Source organism: Eumetopias jubatus, unplaced genomic scaffold, assembly GCF_037043125.1.
Source record: "Eumetopias jubatus isolate StellerSeaLion01/CBP00866 unplaced genomic scaffold, mEumJub1_p1.0 scaffold_9, whole genome shotgun sequence".
NCBI lineage: Eukaryota > Metazoa > Chordata > Mammalia > Carnivora > Otariidae > Eumetopias > Eumetopias jubatus.
In genome coordinates, this window is record NW_028274815.1 from 50,253,524 (window position 1) to 50,277,320 (window position 23,797).

A 23,797-nucleotide genomic window follows, 5' to 3' on the forward strand; every position below is an offset into this window, starting at 1 on the left:
CCATTTTGCCAAATGAGGTTGCCCTGTTGTTTAGATTACTCAGGTCTGGAAAAAAGACCAGATGCTTGGGCTTAAATTGCATGTGGTTTTAGCATCAAAAAGATGAATATTCATCCCCACAACTCTGAGCCAACTGTTCTTATGTTCCCCACACAGGCAGGGCAGCTGAGGTTCAGAAAAGTTAGTTTACCCAGAGACTGTCAAGTTAGAAGGGATGCCAGACTCCACAGTCTGGACCTGCCCACCACCCCATCCTGCTTGAGTCCCTCTAACCAAGAGTGGGCCAAACTCAAGACATTTTCTTTTTAATCACCTCCCAGTGTCAAGCAACTAAAGCTTCCATGGCTGAAGGTCAGAAAGTCACACCTCCAGCTTCAACAATTACTAACGATAGCTAGCTACAGGCCGGCTCTCAGGACTAGTGTGAACGAGATGGCAGTCAGATCCTGCTGACTTCCACTTTATCTGTGCTGGCCACTCCAAACCTCCACTGGTCAGAAGAAAGCAAAAGGAACCCCCAAGACCATTAGTGGTTGAACCAAGACCAGGTGGGTGCTCCTTCAGCCACCTCCTCAATGGACTTCTAAGGAATCACCACAGAATTTCAAGAGGATGTGACCTCTTTAGAACATTCCTCCAAGAGCCCTCAACCATGAGATCCTGAAAAAGAAGAGACCAAAGACTGAGCCAAGAGTATGGAAGTGGAAGGAGCAAACAAGGTAATGTAACACATCTACTCAAACCCATAGAAACCCTGGAAGCAGTGCCTGGTGAGGCCAGGGCTAAATAAGATGACATCAGAAAAAGAAGGAACTCCACATCTCCTAGCCACTTCTGGGACAAAGAAAACCCCCAAACTGAAACTTCTGGATGGAGGCCCCTCAAGTGGAGCTCCCCACCTGCAGAGCAGACCCATACTCTGCCATAACAACCAGAGGCTGTTGATGACTGAGCCCAACAGAAAAGAAGAAAATTTTTCTATCTGTGGGTGAGTACATACAAAAGTAAAATCCTGAGCTGGAGTCAAGGCATTTCCAAGTAGAACTCCCGTGCCCAAGTAATTTGCAAAGTGAATTCTAAGTCTTACGTTTATTTAAATAACCTCCAATGAGAACAGAGTGGACCAATCACTACCCTTTCCTCGTAATACCAACGGACCAAGACAGGGAAAGTAAGTGTACCCTGCGGCCAGCCTGCCAGCCACTCGCATGAGGGGCAGATGCCTCTCAATGTGGGCGGCCCCGGCCCCGGCCCCGGCCCGCAGCTGGGGGAGCGTCCACGGTTGAGCGAGGGTTTCTGATGGTTTCATCTACTGACACGATAAGGCAGGCGGCCTCAGAGGCTGCGGTCAGGGCATTGATGCGCACCATGGCTGGCTCCCACACGAAGGCCCCGAAGTTGTCAGCAATGTCCTCGTTGTTGATGTCCACTCCGTACCACACGCCCCCCTGACAGAACAGGAAAAGAGGGGAGGTTAATAGGCAACTGCTCTCAAATTTCTTCTCGCGTATCCTCCAAAAGACTCCGGGCGTTAGGAAACCTCACTCTCCTGAACTTGCCTGCGTTTCCCCAAGGAAGATGGCGTCTGCCTGGTGTCACACCAGGAACCTGGGCGTGTGCGTCTTCCCACCCATGCCCCTCACACCCACCCCTTCAAACCCTAAACATGCTGCTCACAAAAGAGCTCTGGGCCCTCTTCCGGGCAATGTGCTGTGTTTTGGGGAGGCCCCGTCCTCAGGTCACCCTAAGGACTGTGTATTTCTCAAGAGGAACACTTTCTAATCCCTTACTAAGCTCACTGCTTCCGTCAGTCTCCATTTCAGATGAGGAAATGGAGGTGCTTCAAGCCCTCACACACAAGTCACAAACAAGATCACTCACTGAGTGCTTTTGTCACAGTGCCGAGCACTTAACAAATCCCTCTCAACAAATACTTGCTAAGCAGCAAATAACAAATTAAGCTCGCAGAGAGAGCCCAACCTAGAGGCGGTAGAGCTGTGGCTGGGCCGCTGGTTGGCAGGGCTCCGGCCCGCTTCACCCCCACCCTGGGGAAGCCATACATGGGGTCAGCGTGTGCTTCCAGGGAGGCGGCAGCAGGGTCCCCCTGGTTCCTCCTATGGCACTGCGAGGAGCGGGACCATACTCTCGGTACAGGCACTGAAGAAAGCCCTGGAAGCTCCAGTCCTGGCACCGCAGCTTTCTCTCTGCCCTCAGAGGCCCAGTTAGCTGGTACGGGGTTCATTTCCAGCCCTGTCACTGGGGCCCAACACGCAGAGCTTGAGTAGGCGCGGCACACACCGAACATTTATCCCCACGCACCCCATCCCTGGACCCCAAGGAGAGGGACTCACCTGCGCATGCCGAGCCCGCAGCTTGTTGAGGATGTTTGTGGCATCAAAGCCAGCGTTGTCACACAGCTGGCGTGGGATAATTTCCAAGGCCTTGGCATATGCCCCAATCAACAGCTGCTGTTTTCCTGGAATGGTCCTTGAGTAATCCCGCAGGTACTTGGAGAGCTCCATCTCAATGGCCCCGCCACCAGCCACCACTGAATCGTTCTGCAGAGACCAGACCCACCTCTCAGTGCTAAGAGGCCCCTGGTCCAAGCTCCAGCCACAGCCAAGCTGGACCAGCCAGTCAGCAGGCCCTCTAGCACAGAAACGGAGTGATTCCTCATTCCTCCCACATCCCAAAACCCAGGAAGCCTAGATGCAGCTCTCATCTAGCACATCCCAACTACAATCCAGTGAACCTTCTGGTTCCTCACCATCTTTGAGGTCACCTTGTAGTTTGAGGGCACTGGTACAGTCCCTGGGATGGCTGACAACAGCAGCTTCCCCGCTGGCTCACAAGTCATAGCCTTTAAGGTGGCCTGACCTATTTTGAGAGGCTATTTCCTTATGACTTGTGAGGCAACTTAGGGAAGACAGGTTATACAGGGAAGAAATCACCACACAAATCCAGGGTCTTATCAGCTGGGGAGGCAGGACACCCCCAGCCTAGTACCTTGATGGCCCTCCTGACAATCATGATGGCGTCATGCAGGGACCGCTCTGTCTCCTCCATAAACTGCTCAGCACCACCACGAAGGATGATCGTGCAAGTCTTGGCCTTGGGGCAGCCAGTGAAGAAATTGTACCTACACCCAGGATCAAATCATACATGTCAACTTCTTTCTGCTGCCAACCTGCTGCATCTGACCTCACCACATCCTCCCAGCTCAGTAGCTGCTCTTCTGTTCCTCCCTAGGGCTTTCTAATCCCACTCTCATAGACATGTTTTGGGGAAGGTTTGGGGCTGTAACCCTGGGGCATAAAATAATGTGGAGTCAGACTTTACACCCAACTTGACCTCCTTCCCTCTCGAAATACTTCGTATCTGAGTTATTTATACCCCAAAAGGTGAGACCTCAAAAAAGAGTAGCACATGCTGTCTACCACCCCCCAAAAGATGGCAGAAGGCCAGACTCAGGCAGGTCCCGTGAGCTCGGCCAAGAGGCAGCTCAGGCCTATGGCTTACCTCTCGCCTCCAATCTGGGTCTCTTCAAAAACCTGGCAGTGGCCCAGCACATCTGACGACAGAGCATTCACACTTGTTTGGATGGAGCCTCCGCAGGCCTGAATGAGCACAAGGCGGTGAGATCATCTGGCAGTTAAGGCTCACGTGAAGCCTGAAGAGAGCTTTGTGCCATCTAGCCTCAAAAGCCAATTCTCATGCTAAATCCTGCCACAGTGCCCCAGAGCCCCCTGCCCTGGATAACCCACTCTCACCCTTACCCCCTGGAAGAGGGGAAAATAAAACAGAACAAAGACAAATGACAGGCAAGCAGGCCTAGTTAAAAGGAGATGAGGACCCTTTACTTCACCCAAAACCCACTCCCCCAAACTAGCGTGCCTTGGGCTGAACAACTAGTTAGGATCGGTGCTTTGGACCTAACACGTCTTTGGTGAGATGCTCAAAAAGGAAAGGAGGAAACCTGGCTGGAAACACCAATACTTGAGTTTATATGGCTGATCATGGCATTACTACTAGGTACCCTCACAAATTAGATTTCCTGACTCGTTTCAGTTACACTGAGCACGTGACACACGGGGACTGGAGTGCTTCAAGGCCAAAAAAAGCAAAGACAGGCCTAGAGTCACATGCCAACCTGAGAGTGCACTCCAGTATACCGGGAGTAAATGAAAACCCCTCTGGGCCCACAAAGGGCAAGGAGCAGCACACGAATGTTTGGTTACCATCATCGTCCTCTTCAGATCCTCCTCCGGCACTCGACCAGCACAGAACATGTCCCTGTCGGCAAAGTACTGGGTGGCCACGTCCCCGATTGGGAGTTTGGACAACACGACTTTGGCTCCAGAATGATGGATCCTCTCTAACTTGTCATAGAGAATGTTCCATTCAGCATCAACAATTGCCTGATAATCCTGAAGAGACCCAGGAAAGGATGAGGATGCTTTTGGAGAGAGATTAGCATAGATGGTAGGCTAAACTATACCTCCCCGCAGAAGTCAAATATGCTGATTTATCTGGGAATTAACAAGGGTAACCAGAATCGCCTCTCCTCAGTCCAACTAAACAAGGACCCCATACGGTAACTTAGGAACCACCTAAAACTTTCAAACACCAAAACAGAAAATAACCCCAGGACCGGGCGTTCCTCCAGAGCCGGCATGCCAAGGTTTAAGAAATAGTTTAGCTTCACAGAGTTCTAGATTCCTCTGAGAAGCTGTTCCCATGGAATTCCCAACGACAAGACCCCTTCCCCCAGAGGCCATTCCGTGTTGGGGGCACATTACCTAATAGCACCTGCTTATAGCTGGGTGACATGGCTACTTCCAGAGACAGCCTTGGTATTATCAGTGATGGGAACACACCTGTCCCTATAGCGTGGGACCCAGTGTAGAAGGAGAGCCTTTATCTGCTCAAATAAGAGGACTCAAAATCCTGGGCTCGGTGTACAGGTGGAAGGCCACCGCCAGCCCCTTCCCTGGGGCCAGAGAACAATATTTCAGCAGGCCTTCCCTATCCAAATCTCTTCAGGTTCAGGTCACTCTGAGAGTAGAGTGGGAAAAGAAGTGGGCCTGGTACTTGGACAGCAGCATATTCAGGGGGCCAGGAGGAGAATGGAGTTCACAGGGAGCCTGAGAAACAGAGCTGGGCCCAAGATGGCCACAAAGACCCAAGGCTTTAGCCCAGAAAGCTGACCGTTCCCCAGCCACTGCCAACTGATGGGGCCTACCTCAACCGTGTGGACTCTGATTTCAGCATTATCTTTCTCAGCTTTCAGCTCAAGCTCAACATTTAAAAGGGCAATCATTGGATTATTGTACTTTTTGGGCTGCATTTCAAACCCAGCATAAGAGAAAGTCTTCTTGAATGCGACGCCAGCTACCAGCTGGGACTCCTGTTTAAAAAAAACAAACAAACAGTCAACAGTTCGGTACTGGCATGAAAGGAAATCAAGCCAGTGGTGTACTAGGCTAACGTGTGTCCATTCCCCTGAACCTGAAAGAGTTAACCATGTGTCTTTACTTTGCTGTTACAACAAAGCCTTTTCATTTACATAAAAGCTGGGAAAAATTCAAAACGTATTTTGGTTGTCCCTCCAGTAGAAAGAAATCAATCCTTTGCAGAGACTAAGCATGGTAAAGGGCTGTATGGGCCATCCTCTGAGCCTGACCTCCAAAGCAGGAGCCAAGCGAGAATGCTGAATGCAAGCCTCCAGTGCCAGGAATGGGACTGGGCGTTTATGAATAAGGCACAGGCTGCCCGATGCCTCCCCCTTCAATCCCAACTCAACCCCCCACCCAGTCTTCTACTGGACGCCCTCCCCACAGCCCTCTGTATCTGCCCTGCATACGCGCGCACACACACTGGGACCTGTGTGCAGGAGCCTAGGTGCTTCCACTTCCCAGGATGCAAAGGGTCAGAAACTCCCTGTACAGTTCCCTAGCTACAACTGTGGCGTCCTACATTTCAGTCCCTCAGAACATGAGCTTCCTGTGGGTTGGATTTAATAGTAGGGAATAGCAAGAAAGCATGCTGCACTTGGGACTGACTTCAGCACTATCAAAAGACTTGGGTTCAGAACCCAGATCTCTTTCTTACTAAACGACCAAGTCATTTCCCACTAGATAAAAAAGAGTATATTCAGCTCAGTGACCTCTCTGTTCTCTGCCAGCGCTAATCTCTAATACTGCAGTAACCAGTGAACATGTTTGTGCATCACTTAAATCCACAGCATCCTAACGGGGGTGATGCCTCAGCTTAATCAAGATGGATAAGCAGAAGGGCGCCTGGGTGGCTGAGTTGGTTAAGCGACTGCCTTCAGCTCAGGTCATGATCCTGTAGTCCTGGGATCAAGTCCGGCATCGGGCTCCCTGCTCAGCAAGGAGTCTGCTTCTCCCTCTGACCCTCTCCCCTCTCATGCTCTCTATCTCATTCTCTCTCTCAAATAAATAAATAAAATCTTTAAAAAAAAAAAAAGATGGATAAGCAGAAATCAAACAGAAAAAGGGAAAGATGTTCCACAGAGGCAGTGTGGTGATGTCAGAGAATGCAAAGCCATTGGCAGCTGCAGGAATATAAAGCAGAGGGCAGGGGTCAGTGCAGGAGAATCTTACAGGCTCTGCTAAAGCCTGCCTCTCATCCTGTATACAATGTGGAACCCCAACAGGCTTTCCACAGGGTAGTAAATTGTGGAACTTCACCTTAATAACAGAAAATAGGGCTGACTGAGGGGATCCAAGACTGGAAGAAGGGTGGCCACTGCCAGGACAATGGTCTTGAGAGTAAGTGAAAGAGAGTTCGCAGAAGTAAATAGTAAACTGGCAGGCAAGATGAGACAATGGTGACTGACAGGTTGTGAGGAGTTGTAAAGATTTTCGGAGAAAGTTTTTTCATTTTTATTTTTTGAGGAGTTGTAAAGATGACCCTGGATTTCTGGTGTGTGAGTGACTGAGTCAATGGTGGAGACACCAACTATGTCAAGGAACACAGAAAGTGCTACAGGTCTGGGGCACTGAGATGAGGCATTCAGCACCAGTTGGATACAAGAGCATGAGGCTCAAAGGGGAGGTAAGGACTGAAGATACAGATCAGGAAGTTCTCAGTTAATCCTGAGAATAAGTAAATAATTACTACCACCATTTATTGAATTCTGTGTGTCAGGTTTTATATGCACTTAAGAAATATGGGACAGCCTAAGGAAAAAGTAGGCTGGAGCCCTTGGCTTTCTCACCAGATAAAATTATTATTTTGATCCTTAGTTGAGTGAATGCCAATCTAATCTCAAAAGTCTAGGGGAATAGGAAGGCCCATGAGAAGATGGGCGACTGCTACCAAAGCAGTGGGTAGAGACAAAGTCAGTAAACCATGGTGGGCTGAGAAAGGAGCAGTACAGGAGCCAAAGACAAGGGAGTTGCTCAGATGACCTTCAGATTTCTCACAGCTTTATTACAGAAGAGAGAGAACCTCAGTCTACTGACATGTGCCAAGACAGGAGGAAGGAGAACAGAGTGGGGATGTAATCTGGAAGGGTAAAAGTCAAAGAAAAAAACTGAAGGGCCAGGCCAGCATATAATATTTCAGGCCGGTCTTGCCCTGTCTATATCACAGGTCACGAAGGTGGAGTAAAGAAGTAGGGCAGGCCAGAGTGGAGAAGGGCCAAAAGGGCACGGAGATAACAACATCAAAAAAGGCTTCCAGACAGATACCACTGTGTTACAAAAGAACAAGTTACAGTTATGCTGGGCAATGCAGTAGCCATGAGCCATTTAAATAAATAAAAGCTACTTCCATTTAAATAAATAAAAGTTAAATTAAAAACTTAGTTCCTCAGTTGTACTAATTGCATTTCAAGGGCTTGGTAGCTACATATGGCTAATGGCTACCATAAAATGGACAGCACAGACATCTAACAGTCCCACCATCGCAGACAGTTCTATCATGCAGCACTGAATTAAAAGCCCCACATGCTAATATGGATCAAATTCTAAAATATGTTGTTCAATGGACAAAAGTGAGTTACAACACTGTGTATTATAAATGAATGCTTGTGTTTAGAAAAGCACTATTTACATATATACTTAGAAATTCATAGAATAACTCGGGAAGCACCTGCACGCTATGTGTGTACACACACGCGCGTGCGCGCACACACGCACTTAATAGTGGTTGTATCTGGGGCAGGAACCATACAGGGGACATTTATTTTTATCTTTAGGCCCCTTTATACATTTAGAACTATGTATCACCTATTCAAAATAAATGAATAAAAAGGAGAGCTTGGCGCGTCCCTTGGAAAAGAGTGGACTGAGAAGTACTTCTCAGATTGATTAACTGAGAGGGTCATAAGTAATTTATCAGGTGGAGCTAGCGCTACCCCCTTCCACATCACACTGAGATCCTAAAAATCAACGAGTTCAATCTGCTCTTGTGCCAAGTAAACAGAGGTCCAGAGAAATTACAAAATGTATGTAGTGACAGGCTGTAGCGAAAGCATGGGGACTACAACTCAAGTCTGACTTCCAGCCCAACATGCATTCTCTCAACACCTGGAACGTGTGTTTACCTCCTATACCAACCTGTCTGGAGAATCCATGTGAAAGCAGGAGCCTCCCTAGGGAGGCGGCAGCAGGCTTACCTCTAGGGCACCACCTTGCACCTTCTTGATTCCAATCATTTTAAGCTGCAACAAATCGTCGAGCATTATCACCGCATCCACCACCATCTTAGCGAAGAAGGCTTTCTGCTGAGAAATCAGCTTGGAGCTCAGAGCGGTCATGGCACACTTCTCCAGCAGCTTCCTCTGCTCCCTGGGACATAAGGACGGGTGGGACCTGCGTCAGGCCCGGAAAGCCCCTCTTGTCTGAGTCTACTGCAATGTGGAGCAGGTGTCTGTTCTGGTCTCTAAACTCAGCCCACACCAACTTCATCTTCCACATCTTTAGGACAGATTCTCTCTGACAGATGGTGACTGCAGTCAGAGACCTCATGTGTGACAACTTTAAAACTACAGTGTACAGCCCCTTTTGTGCTATGTGAGCTGGGGCACAACCAAGGGTCTGGCAAGAGCCAAACAGCCCCAGGCCCATACAGGGTGGCAACACACTTCTACGTCCAATTTGGCCACAGAAAGTCAAGGTTGACAAAGCCCACCGAAAACTTACACTTTATCTTCCTTCTTCACGGTCACAGCGATCTCTTTGATCTTGTTAACTGCCTGCCAACAATAGAAGCCGAGTAAGTCTCTGGTGTCAGAGGCAAACTGGAGAGGTGGTCCCAGTCTCTCATGCCACTCTCTATTGTTTACTCCCAAATCTTAAACATTCCCATTCTGCAGCTGAAACAACACTTCTAAGTCTTGTAGCTGCCCGGAAACACACATCTTTACAGTTTAGAAAACTCCCAGTGACAAACAGGTATAGGCAGAGGTATGGTATAGTATAGTTCTGAAGAATCCTCAGGGTATTTCCAGGATTTAATTCTGAATATGCAGGGAACACACTAAATTAAATGAGTGGAAACAACCTAGGACGCTAGATTGGGCCAAACCTTCTGGCTTATGGAAAACACCCATGACAACTTCTAGCGCTTTATATATTAATTAGATGTGTTATGCAACATATTTGTATGTTAAACTTAGTATCTTTTCAAAAGCACTTCTCATATATGATCTCATTTTAAAGTTACCAACCTGAAATAGATAGTAAATAACTTTTTGGGGGGGGGGGGGCAGAGAATCTCAAGCAGACCCCCCCACTGAGCGTGGAGCCTGACCCAGTGCTTGATCCCACAAACCCGAGATCATGACTTGAGCTGAAATCATGAGTCTGACACTTAACTGAGGCACCCACATGCCCCCGAAACAGAGACAGTAAAGGGAGAAAGTGAAGCCTAGAGGGATTGACTTGCCCAAGATCACAGAATGAAGGTCAAAGATCAATAAAAGCAGGGTCTCAAGATGTGTGCCATGAGGAACTTGATAAAAAAATCAACACCAGCTCTCACTTACTGAGCCCATCAGGAAACCTGAGGCTTAAAGAGATAGCTACTGAATGGTAGAACTGAGATTCGTAGGGAGAAGTCAGAAAACGTCCAAGAAACCGTATTACCAGTCTCCCTATACCCCGCTAAAGGTATCCTAAGAGAAACATGAAGGTACCCAGGCACAAGGCCAAGGTAGCCAATATTCCCATACCAACTGGGTGGCAGTGCGGAAAGCTCGGATGATGATCTGTGGGTGCAAACCTTCCTCCACGTAGGGTTTCACTTGCTTCAGAAACTCTGCAGCCAGCAGGGTCACTGAGGTGGTACCATCACCGACCTGGAAGAGGATGACAGGAAATTCACATTTTCTCATGTTTAGAGATAAAGCCTGAAACGCCATTTTTAGGCAACCTACGGGACTGTTTAAACGGGTGTGAAATGTGTTTTTTGGAAGCAGAGGTGATGGCAACAAGTACAAGGAAGGTGATGGTAGTTAGGTATCCATCCCATCAAATGGCTTTGGGCTACGGTATTAATTCCCCAGCCAGGCCCATTCTTCAAAGAGGGCTGATTTGGACACTCAAAGTTCCTCAGGATATAAATCACATAAGCAGATTAACCAAGAACTTATTTATTGCACATAGGCGTGATGAATAAGATAGTCTCAGTCACACTTATAATAAAATGCTTACACGTCTTAAGTAACCATGGTAGTAAGAGACATGAGACAAATATTCTTTAAGGAGTACAAAGTACTATAAGAGTTTACAAAAAGATAATTTCCAGCCAAATCCCACTAAAACAAACCTTCCAGGACCAGCCAAAGTCCTTTACATTTTAAACAGTTTGGAATAGGCAGATCACTAGTATGCTAACCTTTCTAACATAGTCATTTTCTACAATGGGATCTAAACCCTATTTTTAATGAGGGAGAAAAAGAATAAGAGCTAAAACCAGCTCACCTCTGATTTGGCAGAAATTTACTTTCAACTCACTTATGTCCATTGTGTAATGTGAGGGATTTTCAAGGGGGGAAAAGTGTTACTGTGGTAAAAGGTTTAAGCTGCCAAATTCCTGGCCAGAAAGGTATTAGTCCCTTGTTGAAGACAGTAACAGGTCAAATCCAGACTACTCTCACTTTAATTTTATACAAGCAATACTGTTCCATACATTACTGGGTCCTAATAAACCTTTTTATATAACTTCAGAACATCTTTGTAATACTCTAAAATGCAAGCCTGTTTCCTCTCAACATTTATTATCAAGATTCTAGTGTTAGGAGATTTTATTTATTTGACAGAGAGAAATATAGTGAGAGAAAGTGCACAAGTGGACGAGTGACAGGCAGAATCAGGCAGAGGGAGAGGGAGAAGCAGGCTTCCCACTGAGTAAGGAGCCTGATGCAGGGATCAACCCTAGGACCCTGGGATCATGACCCGCCGAAGGCAGATGCTTAATGGACTGAGCCACCCAGGCACCCCTAATGTTAGAAATGTTTTAAGACAGACTGATTAATGCCATCCTATTGTACACTTGAAAATGGCTGAGGTGATAAATTTTTATGTTATCTATATTTTACCAGCATGGAAAAAACAACAACAGGTAAACTGGAAACGTTACAGTTTCCAGGCCCATCTCATAAGGTGACTAACACATGAGAGATTAAATTATTTACTGTGTCAGTGATATGAATGACAGTACATGAGCCTGGTCCTAAGATCTCAGCTACATGCAGTGAAATAGTATAAATTTTAAGACTGTCAATTCCATCTAAATATTTTACAAGTATGTATTACTTGTGAAATCATAATTTCAGAGTTAAAATAAAAAAAATTTAAGACAGAAAAGCAAAGGAGCAAGCAAGCATGTATTTCAACCTTTATTTAAACACATATGCTTGATTTTCCCACCTCAGCATCTTGGGATTTGGCAATGTCCACTAAAGTCTTTGCTGCAGGATGGACAACATCAAGGAGTTTCAGAATTGTGGCCCCATCATTAGAAATTGTTGCTTTGCCTTAAAAGGAAAAACAAAAAGTAAAAATTTAAAGACCCCTTTCCCAGCTGGACTTGGGAGCCCACGCATACTTTATGGGGGTGGGAGAGAGATCATGGCACATGCGAACTGATCTTTTTATAGACTTAGCTCTGTGCACAAAGGGCCACCTAAAATCACAAGCTTCCAAAGATCACGAGCTCCTGATTTTCTCTGAACTGCATTTAGCACACCTCAAACTGAACGTAGGAACTATTAATTAAATGAGAATGAGAAACCGTTTAGATATTCTTGACACAGTTGATACCCTAACATCTCACATGTCAGCTAATACACTGCAACATGAGGGGGAATTCTGTCTTGGGGACATGATACAATGGGAACGACCACAGGCAACTCATATGGTTCTATTTCATGTTTCCAGGCTGCCTCTAAGAAGCAACAGACTCCTGAGCCCAACTTCTCCCATATATTCCCATAGGGTTCAGCATTCAGGACAAAGTATGAAATGGAACTGTTTCACAGCGAACAATCCCTCAGAGATCTTAAAAGCAGTGGCATTTGTGATGCCAACCTCTGCTAGCCCCAAACATTCCCCAGGAGTCTCCTCTCCTGCACCGTGGCCTGAGGAACCCTGCAGACTTACCTCGGCCATCTACAATCAGCTTGTCCATGCCACGAGGGCCCAGGGTGGTTCTTACAGCCTCCGCAATCACCTGGCAGGCACTGATGTTACTTACAAGCTGGGGGATGCCTTGGGAACTGTCAGTCCCCTCTTTCAACAGGATAACTGGTGTGGGCTGGAGAAGAAAGAGCAATGGACCGCTTTTAATAATCATCTATTACAATGAATTTCAAGGAGGGAGGAGAAAGGATACTTTCCCATAACAGAAATATATGTAAGTCTTTTAAAGACTGGAAAGAGAGAGTGAGCGCCAAGTGCGCACATGCACCTGAGGAGGGGTACAGAGGGAGAGAAGCAGACCCCCTGCTGAGCACGGAGCCTGATGCAGGGCTTGATCTCACAACCCTCTGGAGGCTTTTTAAAACCATATTCCCACTATCTACCACACTGATTCCTTAACCAGCCCCTATATCCAGAGATACTGCCAAGACCACAGCATACCCTGCAGGTGTGCTAGAAAATGGTATGAGGAGCATGATTTAGTCTAAAAGAACAAATCAAATACTGTGTTCTCCAGTGCTCAGCGGAATAAGCATACCCTTTTCAACTTCTGACACTATTCCCTGTGTTGAAGAATTAGGTCACAGCACAGGAGGAAGAAGCTCAGTGTTCACCCTCCAGCAAAACCACCACTTATCTGCATTACAACTCAATCCTAGAGAAGTTGATGGAGCACTGATGCAAAACACGAGGCACCAACAGCTTCAGGTGGTGTCCTGGAGATGCCCAGGCAAGCAGCCTTACTAACTATGCTTAGCTGGAGTGTATGGAAGGAGCCAGGCCAAGAAACAGCCTTTTCACAAAATGACAACAAATCTGATTCATACAACAGTGTTTCCATCTCTCATGCTAGTTCCAGAGCGCTTCCCTGTGACCAGTCTCCAATCAAATGTCCCACAGAAATTTTTCTCTATTTTGCATGCTAGCCTCCAGAACAGTCACTATTCCTACAGAGGCTTAATTTGCAGACCTGCCTTAGAACCTCTGGGAAAACAGGGATCCTTGCCTATTTTAAAAGCCTGCTTAGAGACCTTTGCTTCAGTGACCATTATTAGCAGACAGTAATTCTTCATGTTAGCAAACCAGAGTTTCCATCAAAACCTGTGCCTTCAGAGATGAGCTCATAAACCAGAATCAGTCTTCCCTGTGTTTGTGAGTTTATTTTGTATGTGTGAAACTGAATATGGTAAGGGTGCTGTTTCAAAACTTGTTATGCTATGTGTGCACTATTAGGCTATGACTTCAAATTTATTTCTTACCCCGGATTGCAATATGAAGTTTGAAAGCCACTGCCCCAGTCCACCCCTACAGGTACTACAGGTGTCTGAGCAGGAAAGACAAAGGAAACAAAAGCACAGGGAGATCTCGATCCAACAATAAGGAGTCAAGGATTCACACACCAGAAAGTCTAGCGACCCATGAGGCTGACTCCGTATTTGCTGGGCAATTCCTGATAAAGGCAACGCCTTTGGCCAGTGAGGCTGGACGGTAGTGGGCAGGAGGAAGATTGGAATAGAGCTGAAGAGGCAGGCAAGAACCAGATCGCATACTCAATTGTAGACCATGGTAAGGAGTTTGGATTTTATTCCTACAAAAGGAAGCCCTGGAAAAACTTTTAGCAGAGGAATGGCATGTTCTGATTCACACTTTATCTAGGTAAAATATAAAGAGAGAGAAAGCAGGAGGCAGGATATAATATGTAAATGCATAAAAGGGGGCTGGAAAGATGCGCAACAAACTCTAATGAATAAGAGAGTGGGAGTAAAGGGGGTTTTGATGCTTTGTACTGTGTATTTTCTATATTGTTTCAATGTTTTCCCAATAAACATATACGTTACTTTTTTTTTTTTTTTTTTTTTTTAAGAATACCTGTCAGGGCGCCTGGGTGGCTCAGTTGGTTGGGCAACTGCCTTCGGCTCAGGTCAGAGTCCCGGGATCGAGTCCCGCATCGGGCTCCCTGCTCGGCAGGGAGTCTGCTTCTCCCTCCGACCCTCTTCCCTCTCATGCTCTCTCTCTCTCATTCTCTCTCTCTCAAATAAATAAATAAAATCTTTTAAAAAAAAAAGAATACCTGTCAGGTAACCCCCTAAATCCGGGGTTAGGCATGGGCCAGAGGGAAAATTCCTTCCCTTTCACAGAAGTGTCCCAGGTCTGGCAGCAAGAAATGGCTTCTTTACACTCCCAGCATTCTTTCAGGCCTCCTACACCTTCTGTAAGGAAAAAGGTGTCCCGCCAAAGGCCCCACACTCTCCCAGTCCTGCTAAATTATTCCTCATGGCAGCCCCCAAGCTTCTTCGGTTCATCCTTGCCATGGATAGTCTTACACTTCAAACCAAAAACTAACTTTGGGATCTCAAGCTCTTCCTGTTGCCTTCAACAAATTTTGACCTCTCAAACCTCCTACCTCTCCAACCTCTCCTACCACCAGGGTAGGATAACTTAACAATGCTTGTGAAGGCTTGTTCTTACCTCCACCTCCACAAACTGTATGCTTATTTCCAAGAGCTACCCTGGCACTTTCCTTTTTTTTTTTTCTTTAAAGATTTTATTTATTTGAGAGAGATAGCATGCGCATGAGCAGAGGGAGGGGCAGAGAGAGAAGCAGACTCTCCGCTGAGTGGGGATCCCCACGGTGGGGGGAGGGCACCCATCCCAGGACCCTGGGATCATGACCTGAGCCAAAGGCAGAGGCTTAACTGACTGAGCCACCCAGGCGCCCCATTTTTTTTTCTAAGATTTTATTTATTTACATGAGAGAGAGAGAGAGAGAGAGAGAGAATGCACGCGCGTGTACACAGGGGCCGGGGGAGCAGACAGAGAGCTCTCTTAGGACCCTGAGATCATGACCTGAGCTGAAACCAAGAGTCAGATGCCCAAATGGCTGAGCCACTCAAGTGCCCCTACCATGGCTCAGATGGTAGAGCATGTGTCTCTTGATCTCAAGGTCATGAGTTTGAGTCTTATGTTGGCTGCAGAGTTTACTTAATGAAATGTGTGTGTGTGTGTGTGTATGAAGATATTTTAAAAAAGTAAAAAACAAAACAAAACACTTTCTTACCAGAAGAGCAATTCATCAAAGCCCCAATTCTTCCAAGATGTTTTTCAACAGCAGCTACTAGGGGCACCCTGAACAGAGGATTCCATAATTCCCTCTGCTTCCTCTTGTGTACAACTTTTATACCACCAGCCATCTTGAAGTATGAGCTTCCCAAAGGTAAGGATTATAGTTGTCTCAATTTGTGGAGTGCCTAGCTTTGGCCACATATGAAGCAATATGCAATATGCTTTTGATACTGAAAATTCAACTTTATATATACTTGTAAGTGTCTGATACAAGCCATGATATAGCACTGGCTTCCAATTTTTGGAAAAGTACTCGCAGTATGGTCACACTAAATCCACAGAGAATTCTTCAGTACAAAGTAGGGCTCAGAAGCAGCTGATCATAGTCCCCACGTTCCCTATGCTTTGCAGGCCTTATAGAGATGGCAGGCTGAATAGAGGAGGGATCCTAAAGGAAGGGAAAGGTGGCAGAGCTGGACTGAGCCAAGCCCGGTCAAGCAGGATGGGTCCTCTTCTATTAGCTCCCAAAGGGCATGCATTGCCATGGAAAGTCCAGCTTCTTTTCTAAGTTACTTTTCAATCTCACTCATTTTTACTCAAGTAAAGAAACAATAGTGGAACCAGTAATCTGCCAAGGGTTTCATGGAAGGCTCTGGAATTTCAGCTTAATGATCTTCATCTTCATCCTCCCTAAAAACTTACACAGCAAGGAAACAGAGCAGGGGTCAGTTAAGGAAAAACCCAAGTGTGGTGGAGCCCCTCGGTGAAGGGTTTTATCACCAGACAGAAGAACCTTGGTTGTGATCCTCAGTTCTTTGAATACCCACCAAAACTCTTAGGTAGCCTTGTCAGCATGACAGATTACAGGGAGGAAAGGAAGCAAACAACCACCACCTAGCAGAACAGCTAACATTTGCTGAGTGCTTACTACATGCTGGACGCTTTATATGTATTAGCGCAAAGAATCCCCTTAATACAGAGGGCGGGACATTTAATAACGTGCTCAAAGTCACACACCTAGTAGGTGGCCCAGCTTATTTACAAACCTAGGCATCCAGTGTGCTCCAGAGCCCTTACCCTCAAGGGCTCTGCTGCCTCTAAACAGAAGATGAAGGCGACTTCAAGAATAGGTAATGCCGAAGAGGGACTGAATAAAGGGCAGTACTAGAGGTGTGAAGGGGAGAAAGAGTACAGATAAATTCTAGGTTCCTTCTATCGTGGGTACCATTGGATTCACGGGGCATCTGGTAACAGAATGAACACCTCATAGGTGTCAGTTTGACATCTACTGGGACAGGAAGCAGCAGCAGAAGACCAGAAAAGAACAGAGGACTTCCTCCGATTGACAGACCGAAATGAATGAGTGAACTGCCAAGTGCACCACCGGGAGCAGTATCTTAGTCAGGGTCTTGCCTCAGACACCCCCTTAAAAGCTGGCCCTGTTCAACAGCAACTCAAGAGACAGCAACAGGCTTGGGATCTATGGAAGGCATCTACAGCTCTGAGGTGGCAGAAAGGGATAATGCAGAAGGGCTACAGGGGGCCTCCGGGATTCATCAACACCCCTAATTCAAGAGAAGGAGACCCAGAGTTAGATGGCCAACTAGAAAAGCCTGGTCTGCTGCCAAATCCGGAAGGGCAGACAAGGTCGGAGTCAGAGCCCGGGTCTTCCCACCTCTGAAGTAGTGTCCCCATGTGCCCTGTCCACTCTCCCGGCTGAGGAGCTGCACCCCCAACAACCAGCTGGCATTACATGACATTCAGTAGGCATTCCTTAAGGAATGAACGACTGAGTGTTAAAGTACAAGCCAAGTCTGTTTCCAGTACGCAACAGCAGGCGGGCTGGGGGACCCGCGAGCAACCATGGCTGAGCCCCATGCTGCCTCAGCCCGTTCTACGAAACACACGTTTTTACATCCCACGCTTCCCAACGCACCCGCTGACCAGTATGCATGCACGCTCAAGTCGCACTCGTTTAACACAGGTTATGATTGTGGGGGGCTCCAAATATCCGGTCCCCTAAGCAGGCTCGCGGACCCGAAGCAGCCTGGGACTTGTAGTCCCCAGCCGGCCAGACCAAAGCCTTCTCTCCGGCCCCACGAAGCCCTCGCCCAGGGCCCCAGTTCCGTGCTGGGGCCGAGCCAGGCCGCTGCGGGCCGGGGTCGTCCGTAGACAGGAGGTCCAGGCAAAGACAGAGTCAATAAGCAGCGGAGGGCCCTATGGGACCGACCCCGGCCGGGCGGCGCCAGCGACGGACCGGATAGCAGCGGATGGCGACAGATAGGCGAAACGCCACTCACCATCATCTTGAAAGCTTATTCAGCGGCCGGCCACTCCTCCTGCCTTCTCCGCGTCCGGGCGGCCCAGCAGCCCCACAATCCCCCGCGCCACAGAAGTCCCCAGAAGCTTCGCCAAGCCGTTGGCTCGAGAGAGGAAGGGGAGGAGCCACTTCCGCCACTCTATGGCTTGCTACCACAAAGTCGACACGGCTAGAAGGACCAGAGGCTGGGCGTCGTAGGGCGCTCTAGCGATAAGTGTTGGTTACCTAAGGGTTGCCGGATTTTGGTTGTGCTTTCCTCTTTGAATATGTAGAATCCTTGTTGAGCCCGCGTTACCCACTAACCCTCATTCCATCCCCCCTCACCCCGAACGCCAGACCGAGGAATACAATAAACAAGCATTTATTAAACGCTGACGATGGGATAGGCTTACGTTAAATAAGCACCTGGTGAGAGATCTCATAAGCCCTTCCAATTCTATCGAGTTGGTACTGTTATCATCCCCATTTTATAGATGAAGCAACTGAGGCTGAGAGGTTACGAAGGTGTCCAAGGTCACAGTTGTACGCTAAGTAGTAGAGAAGCCGGCGTGGACACCCGACACCTGGCCCCAATGCCCGTTTTCTGGCTTTGCGCTGGCCACAGCCTCCTCGAGGGAGGGGATCACTAAGCCGCGTCCCCAGCGCCTACCGACAGAGAGCGTGCAGGCACTGTGGAACCGGGCAGAGGACGAGAGGAGCGGAGGTCGCGGGAGACCACCTGGGCGCCAGACGAACGCCCTTCCCAAAGAGGTGGTGAGGAAGAGTAAAGCACAGTTGGGAGAAGCAAATCGTCGTCTTGCTAGGCGGCCGCAGGGAAGATCCGGCCGAGATCGCATCAGCTGACGGCCCCGACTTGCAGCGGCTGAAGCGAGTCCAGAGGGGTGCCCACTTCCAGTTCGCTTTCCTCCCCCGCCCGCCCCCCAGCCCGCGCGACCCTGCAATCGAATCCAAACTAAGAAATGCTGGGGCTGGGTTGCCGGCGGGGTGGGGGGGAAGGGGCGGCAGTTGCTGTTAAGAGTTTAGACCAATCAGCCCTCGGCCCCACTTCTCTCGACCAATAGGAAGTGGGCTAAGGCGCAGAGGCGGAAAGTGTAGCTACACGAACAGGCATCAGAGCCAATCAGCCATGGGCCTCGGTCCCGTCCGCCAACCAGCGGTAAGAGCGGGTCTGGGGGCTGGAGGCCGGAGCAGCTGTCAGGCTGAAGTCCAGCGAGCCAGCGCGGTGGGGCGGCTGGAGGAAGCGCAGCGCCGGGCCGGGTCCTGGAGATGGTCCCCGGCGCCGCGGGCTGGTGTTGTCTCGTGCTCTGGCTCCCCGCGTGCGTCGCGGCCCACGGTGAGCGGCAACGGGCGGGGCTGCGGGGCGGGGCGGGGCTGGCCCTCTAGCTCGCTCTCGTGTTGGGCCGGGAGTCACGGGTCACCTTGGGGACCCCGCGAGTTCGGGGCAGGGCAGGTCTGGGGATAGGCGACTGGACTGCGTGTGTTGCTGGTCCCCAGCGACATGAGCAGGGCATGGCCTGACGCTGGACTCAGTCCTCAGCTCCCCACGTCGAAGCAAGACTCCTCTCCACGCCCCCAGTAGCGCCGACCCAGATGGCTGAAGGAGCGACCAGAAGGAACAAGGGACAGCTAGAGATATTACAAGCTGGAGATACGTATGTGAGCACTCACGTACGCATACAGGAGCACACATTCTTACACGTGGGCTCACATGTACAGGCACACACGTACACACACAACTTGTTTGCACCTGAAGGGGCACATAAACATACACACCCATACACACACATGGGCACATAGGTATACCCACACTTGGTTTACACAGATCAGCAGATGCAAAGGCCAGGCAAAGAAGTGTGTGGGAAGGAGGAGGATTTTAGTGTTAAGGCTTCTTGGGAACGTATCTGAATCTGATGGGAAGTCCCCACTCCCAGGATAAAAGGCTATAGAGTCCAGTGCCAAGCCAGTGGGACTCTATATGGTGGCTGTGTTTGGGCAAGAGACAAGGACAGCTAAAGCCACAGGCAGTCCTAACCCTGACACACAGTAGCGGCTTGATAGTTTGTTGACTGACTGCTTGACCTGTGGCAGCAGCTTCCACACTTCCACATTCCTCAATCTCTCTGGGCTGAAGGAAACCAGGGATTCAAATCCAGGTAAATATTAAACTTTGGTGCTGAAGAGAAGATCTCAAACCCCAGAAAAATCTGGTTGTTCTGAAAATTCTCTTCCTCAGTGCAATGGAGCTGAAAATAGTTGTTCATTCCTTCAACAACCTTTATTGAGCACCCACATATCCTAGCCTCTGTTACATAATGTGGATACAGCATTAAACTAAGCTACAAAACTGTGGTTCTTGCCTTAGTGGAGGAGACAGACATTAAAAAAAATTACGCATACTGTATAATTACAAATTATGTTGAAAGTGTCAATGGAGAAAAAGCTGATTTTGAAGGGGCATGGGGGAGAGCAGTGACAGGGCAGAAGGTTTCTCTAGGAAGTGACATGTCAGCTAGGTCTAACCAATGAGTAGGAGTGAGCCAGGTGAAGGGGTAGAGCTGGGGTGGGGTAAGGGGAAGAGGCCTCCCACGTAGAGGGAACAGTTGCAAGAAGACTCAGAGAAGTGAAGAAACTGAAAGGAGGCCAGGGAGGAGTAGATGAGCTTGTAGCAGCCAAGGGCCAGATGGAAGAGGATCCTGCAGGCCACAGTTAAAACTTCAGATTTTATTTTTAGCACAAAGGGTAGTTGTTGAAGGGTACTGGAGCCTGGTGACCTCGTCATATTTGCTTTACGATATTTTAAGAAGCCCCCTGGCTGTTGTTTGGGGGAATGGATGGTAGAGAGCAAGAATGGAGGCAGATAGACCAGTTAAGAAGCTGGACCTGTGAAGACAAGAAATGATAGTGGCTGGACAGGGGGCATGGCAATGGAACCGGAGTGAACTTTTGAAGTTCTAGTGAGAATCGTTTTATACTCAAGCCACCACAGCTCCACCTTGAAACTCTCAGGTCCACTTCAGAGCAAAGATGGATTCATCCTGAGAGAGAGAACACAAAGGCTGTCATCTTCCTGGCCCCCCTGTGCAGCAGCAGCTGCAGCTGATCTCTCTGGGGTTACTAACTCTCTCTGCATCAGCTCTGTCCTCCCCAGGGCAGAGACCATCTGTCTCACCCACCTGGAGGACTCACTTGGCTGAAGCTAGGTCCCTGAGGCCAGACTATAGCCAGCCCCATTGAAGACAAGGGGTCCATGATTTGAACTTGAACCAGCTTGTTCCCTGGAAGCTTCTCACCTGTACTCTTTATCTTTCAGGCTTACGCATCCATGATTATTTGTACTTCCAAGTGCTGAGTCCTGGAGACATTCGATACATATTCACAGCCACACCTGCCAAGGACTTTGGTGGTATCTTTGTAAGTTCAGGGAGACCCTTTTCTCTCTGATCTTGTCTCCGTCTCCACCTCCATCCGACTAAGTAAGGTGACCCTCTCCTCCCTTCAACCAATACTTGAGTGCTGGGACAGGGAAGGGTGCAGAATGCAGCTCTGTCCTGGGGCTGCTGTGCAGGGAGAAAGGGTTTCCAGCTAGCTACCCTTCTGGATGTAATACAGACTTGGGCACCAGACAGGGAGACTAACTGTCTTCTTTGGGGTCATGAAACAGTGAGAAACCAAGGGGTAGCTCTGTCTGCACTATGTGACTTAAGGCAGGTTACTTCCCCTTTCTGGGTCCGTAGCAACTCCCCTACGTATCTCATAGAAAGGAAGGGTAGAGGGGGACAACTAGATAAGGCTTTGTGAGAATTTAGTAAAAAATACCTCAGTGCCCAGCATACAGAAACCACTCCGTGTTCCCTTCACACTTTGTGAGGAACCAAGAGAATGGGGCTATCAGCCTAGTCTTAAAACTGGCATGTCTCCTCACTCTGACTTATCTAAATGTCTTTCAGCACACAAGGTATGAGCAGATTCACCTTGTCCCTGCAGAACCTTCGGAGGCCTGTGGGGAGCTCAGCAACGGTTTCTTCATCCAGGACCAGATCGCTCTGGTGGAGAGAGGGTAAGGAGCGGACAGAGACAGGCACCAGAGGAGGGCAGGTATAGGGCAGATTCTGAGATCAGTGTTGGTGGTGGTGCTCTGAAATAGCTGTTATTAATGGTCTTTAAGAAACGTCTTAAGATGATCCATGCCTTTTGGCCATTTATCAGAAATTCTCCTTGGTCCTTCTTTCATCCTTCCAGTGTTGACAGTCTGGAGGAGGGCTAGCTAGCACCTTGCCTTTCCTTTGTTCTCATCATCACCTCTTCCAGGGGCTGCTCCTTCCTCTCCAAGACGCGAGTGGTGCAGGAGCACGGCGGGCGGGCAGTGATCATCTCTGACAATGCAGTTGACAATGACAGCTTCTACGTGGAGATGATCCAGGACAGTACCCAGCGCACAGCTGACATCCCTGCCCTCTTCCTGCTCGGCCGAGATGGGTGAGGGCTCCTTGTCTCTGGCTGTATCAGCACCAGGCTGGGTGCCATGACTTGGGGAGGTCAAGGGAAATCACCAGTCCCTTCCCACAAGCCTCAGTTGGAGGGCCAAGAGTCCTTGGGCCAAACAAGTTGGAGGGCCCCAGCTGGAGGGCCTAGTCCTTGGGCTCTAGAACTCCCAGAGTGATGGGGACAGTGGGGCATGATGGGGTGCTGAGAAAGTGACCATCACCACCTACCTCTCTTCATGCCCTCCCAGCTACATGATCCGCCGCTCCCTGGAACAGCATGGGCTGCCATGGGCCATCATTTCCATCCCAGTCAATGTCACCAGCATCCCCACCTTTGAGCTGCTGCAACCACCCTGGACCTTCTGGTAGAAGAGTTGGTCCCACATACCAGCCTTAAAACAACTCTGGGCTGGGAAAGGAAAATCCAGGAATTCTGCTCTTTGGGATTTGGGGAGAGCACTTGGGGACAGGTGGAGCTGGGTAGAGGAAAAAGGCTTAGGCCTTGGCTATGCTAAAAGCCACGCCATGCATGGGCCTTCCCTTCCTCAGGGCCCCCAAACATCTCATGCTATGGGAAGAGTAAGAGGCCCCAGAGCTTCTTGGCTAGAATCTGGAACAAAAGGGGCTAAAGGCAGGTGGCCTGAGAGCCACCTGTGACCTGTCACATTCCCACCTGCTCCAGCTTCCCCTTCCCAGGGTCTCCTCAGTGTACTTCACAGCAGTTGCTGGTGTTTGAGGAATTAATAAACCCTCACTGATTTTTTAGCAATAAAGCCTCTCATCAGGGTCACAACTGTGTCCTAGAATAAGAGCACATGGGTGGGAGGGGCCTTCATACTCATCTGGTCCTATGCCCTTATTTTGAGGGGGAGGAAACTGAGGCCCACAGAGGGTAAATGACTTACCCAAGGTCCTTTAGGACCAGTGCTTGGGCTGCTGCTAATCTTGGATCCCAGTACAGCCTGCTTCCTGCTCAAGAACTCAGGAAGCCATGGGTCAGTCCCGAGAAGACTCCTCTGATAGCCGGCTCCTGGGGATCCACACTAGACTGCAAAAGACCCTTGCTCCTGGCATTTAGAAACATTTGCGCAGCAGAATGTAGGCACAGAGTGCAGAGAGGAGCCCAAACTGAGGAGCTGCAGCTCCCATCTCCTGCCATCACCTGGTCTAAAACTACGTGCCTCTGCACCACCTACGTGACTATTGCAGGCCCCAGGCAGCTTGTCGAATCCTTCTCCACAAAGCATTCCCGCAGA

The 23,797-nt window shown here is 48.8% G+C and overlaps 2 protein-coding genes across 2 annotated transcripts; one reads left to right on the forward strand and one right to left on the reverse strand.

The window, feature by feature from the left end:
• Positions 1-1,074: 1,074 nt before the first annotated feature.
• Positions 1,075-18,174, reverse strand: CCT7 (chaperonin containing TCP1 subunit 7). Its single transcript, XM_028116299.2, has 12 exons — positions 18,038-18,174; positions 12,636-12,789; positions 11,904-12,010; positions 10,205-10,330; positions 9,174-9,226; positions 8,648-8,819; positions 5,243-5,407; positions 4,239-4,427; positions 3,520-3,617; positions 3,007-3,139; positions 2,352-2,558; positions 1,075-1,448 (listed from the first exon to the last, which is right to left on the reverse strand). The coding sequence occupies exons 1-12, from the start codon at positions 18,041-18,043 to the stop codon at positions 1,227-1,229; spliced, it is 1,632 nt and encodes a 543-aa protein (XP_027972100.2). The 5' UTR covers positions 18,044-18,174; the 3' UTR covers positions 1,075-1,226.
• Positions 18,175-19,215: 1,041 nt separating this feature from the next.
• Positions 19,216-23,334, forward strand: PRADC1 (protease associated domain containing 1). Its single transcript, XM_028116330.2, has 5 exons — positions 19,216-19,390; positions 21,368-21,468; positions 22,005-22,114; positions 22,366-22,533; positions 22,790-23,334. The coding sequence occupies exons 1-5, from the start codon at positions 19,324-19,326 to the stop codon at positions 22,908-22,910; spliced, it is 567 nt and encodes a 188-aa protein (XP_027972131.1). The 5' UTR covers positions 19,216-19,323; the 3' UTR covers positions 22,911-23,334.
• The last annotated feature ends 463 nt before the right edge of the window (positions 23,335-23,797 follow it).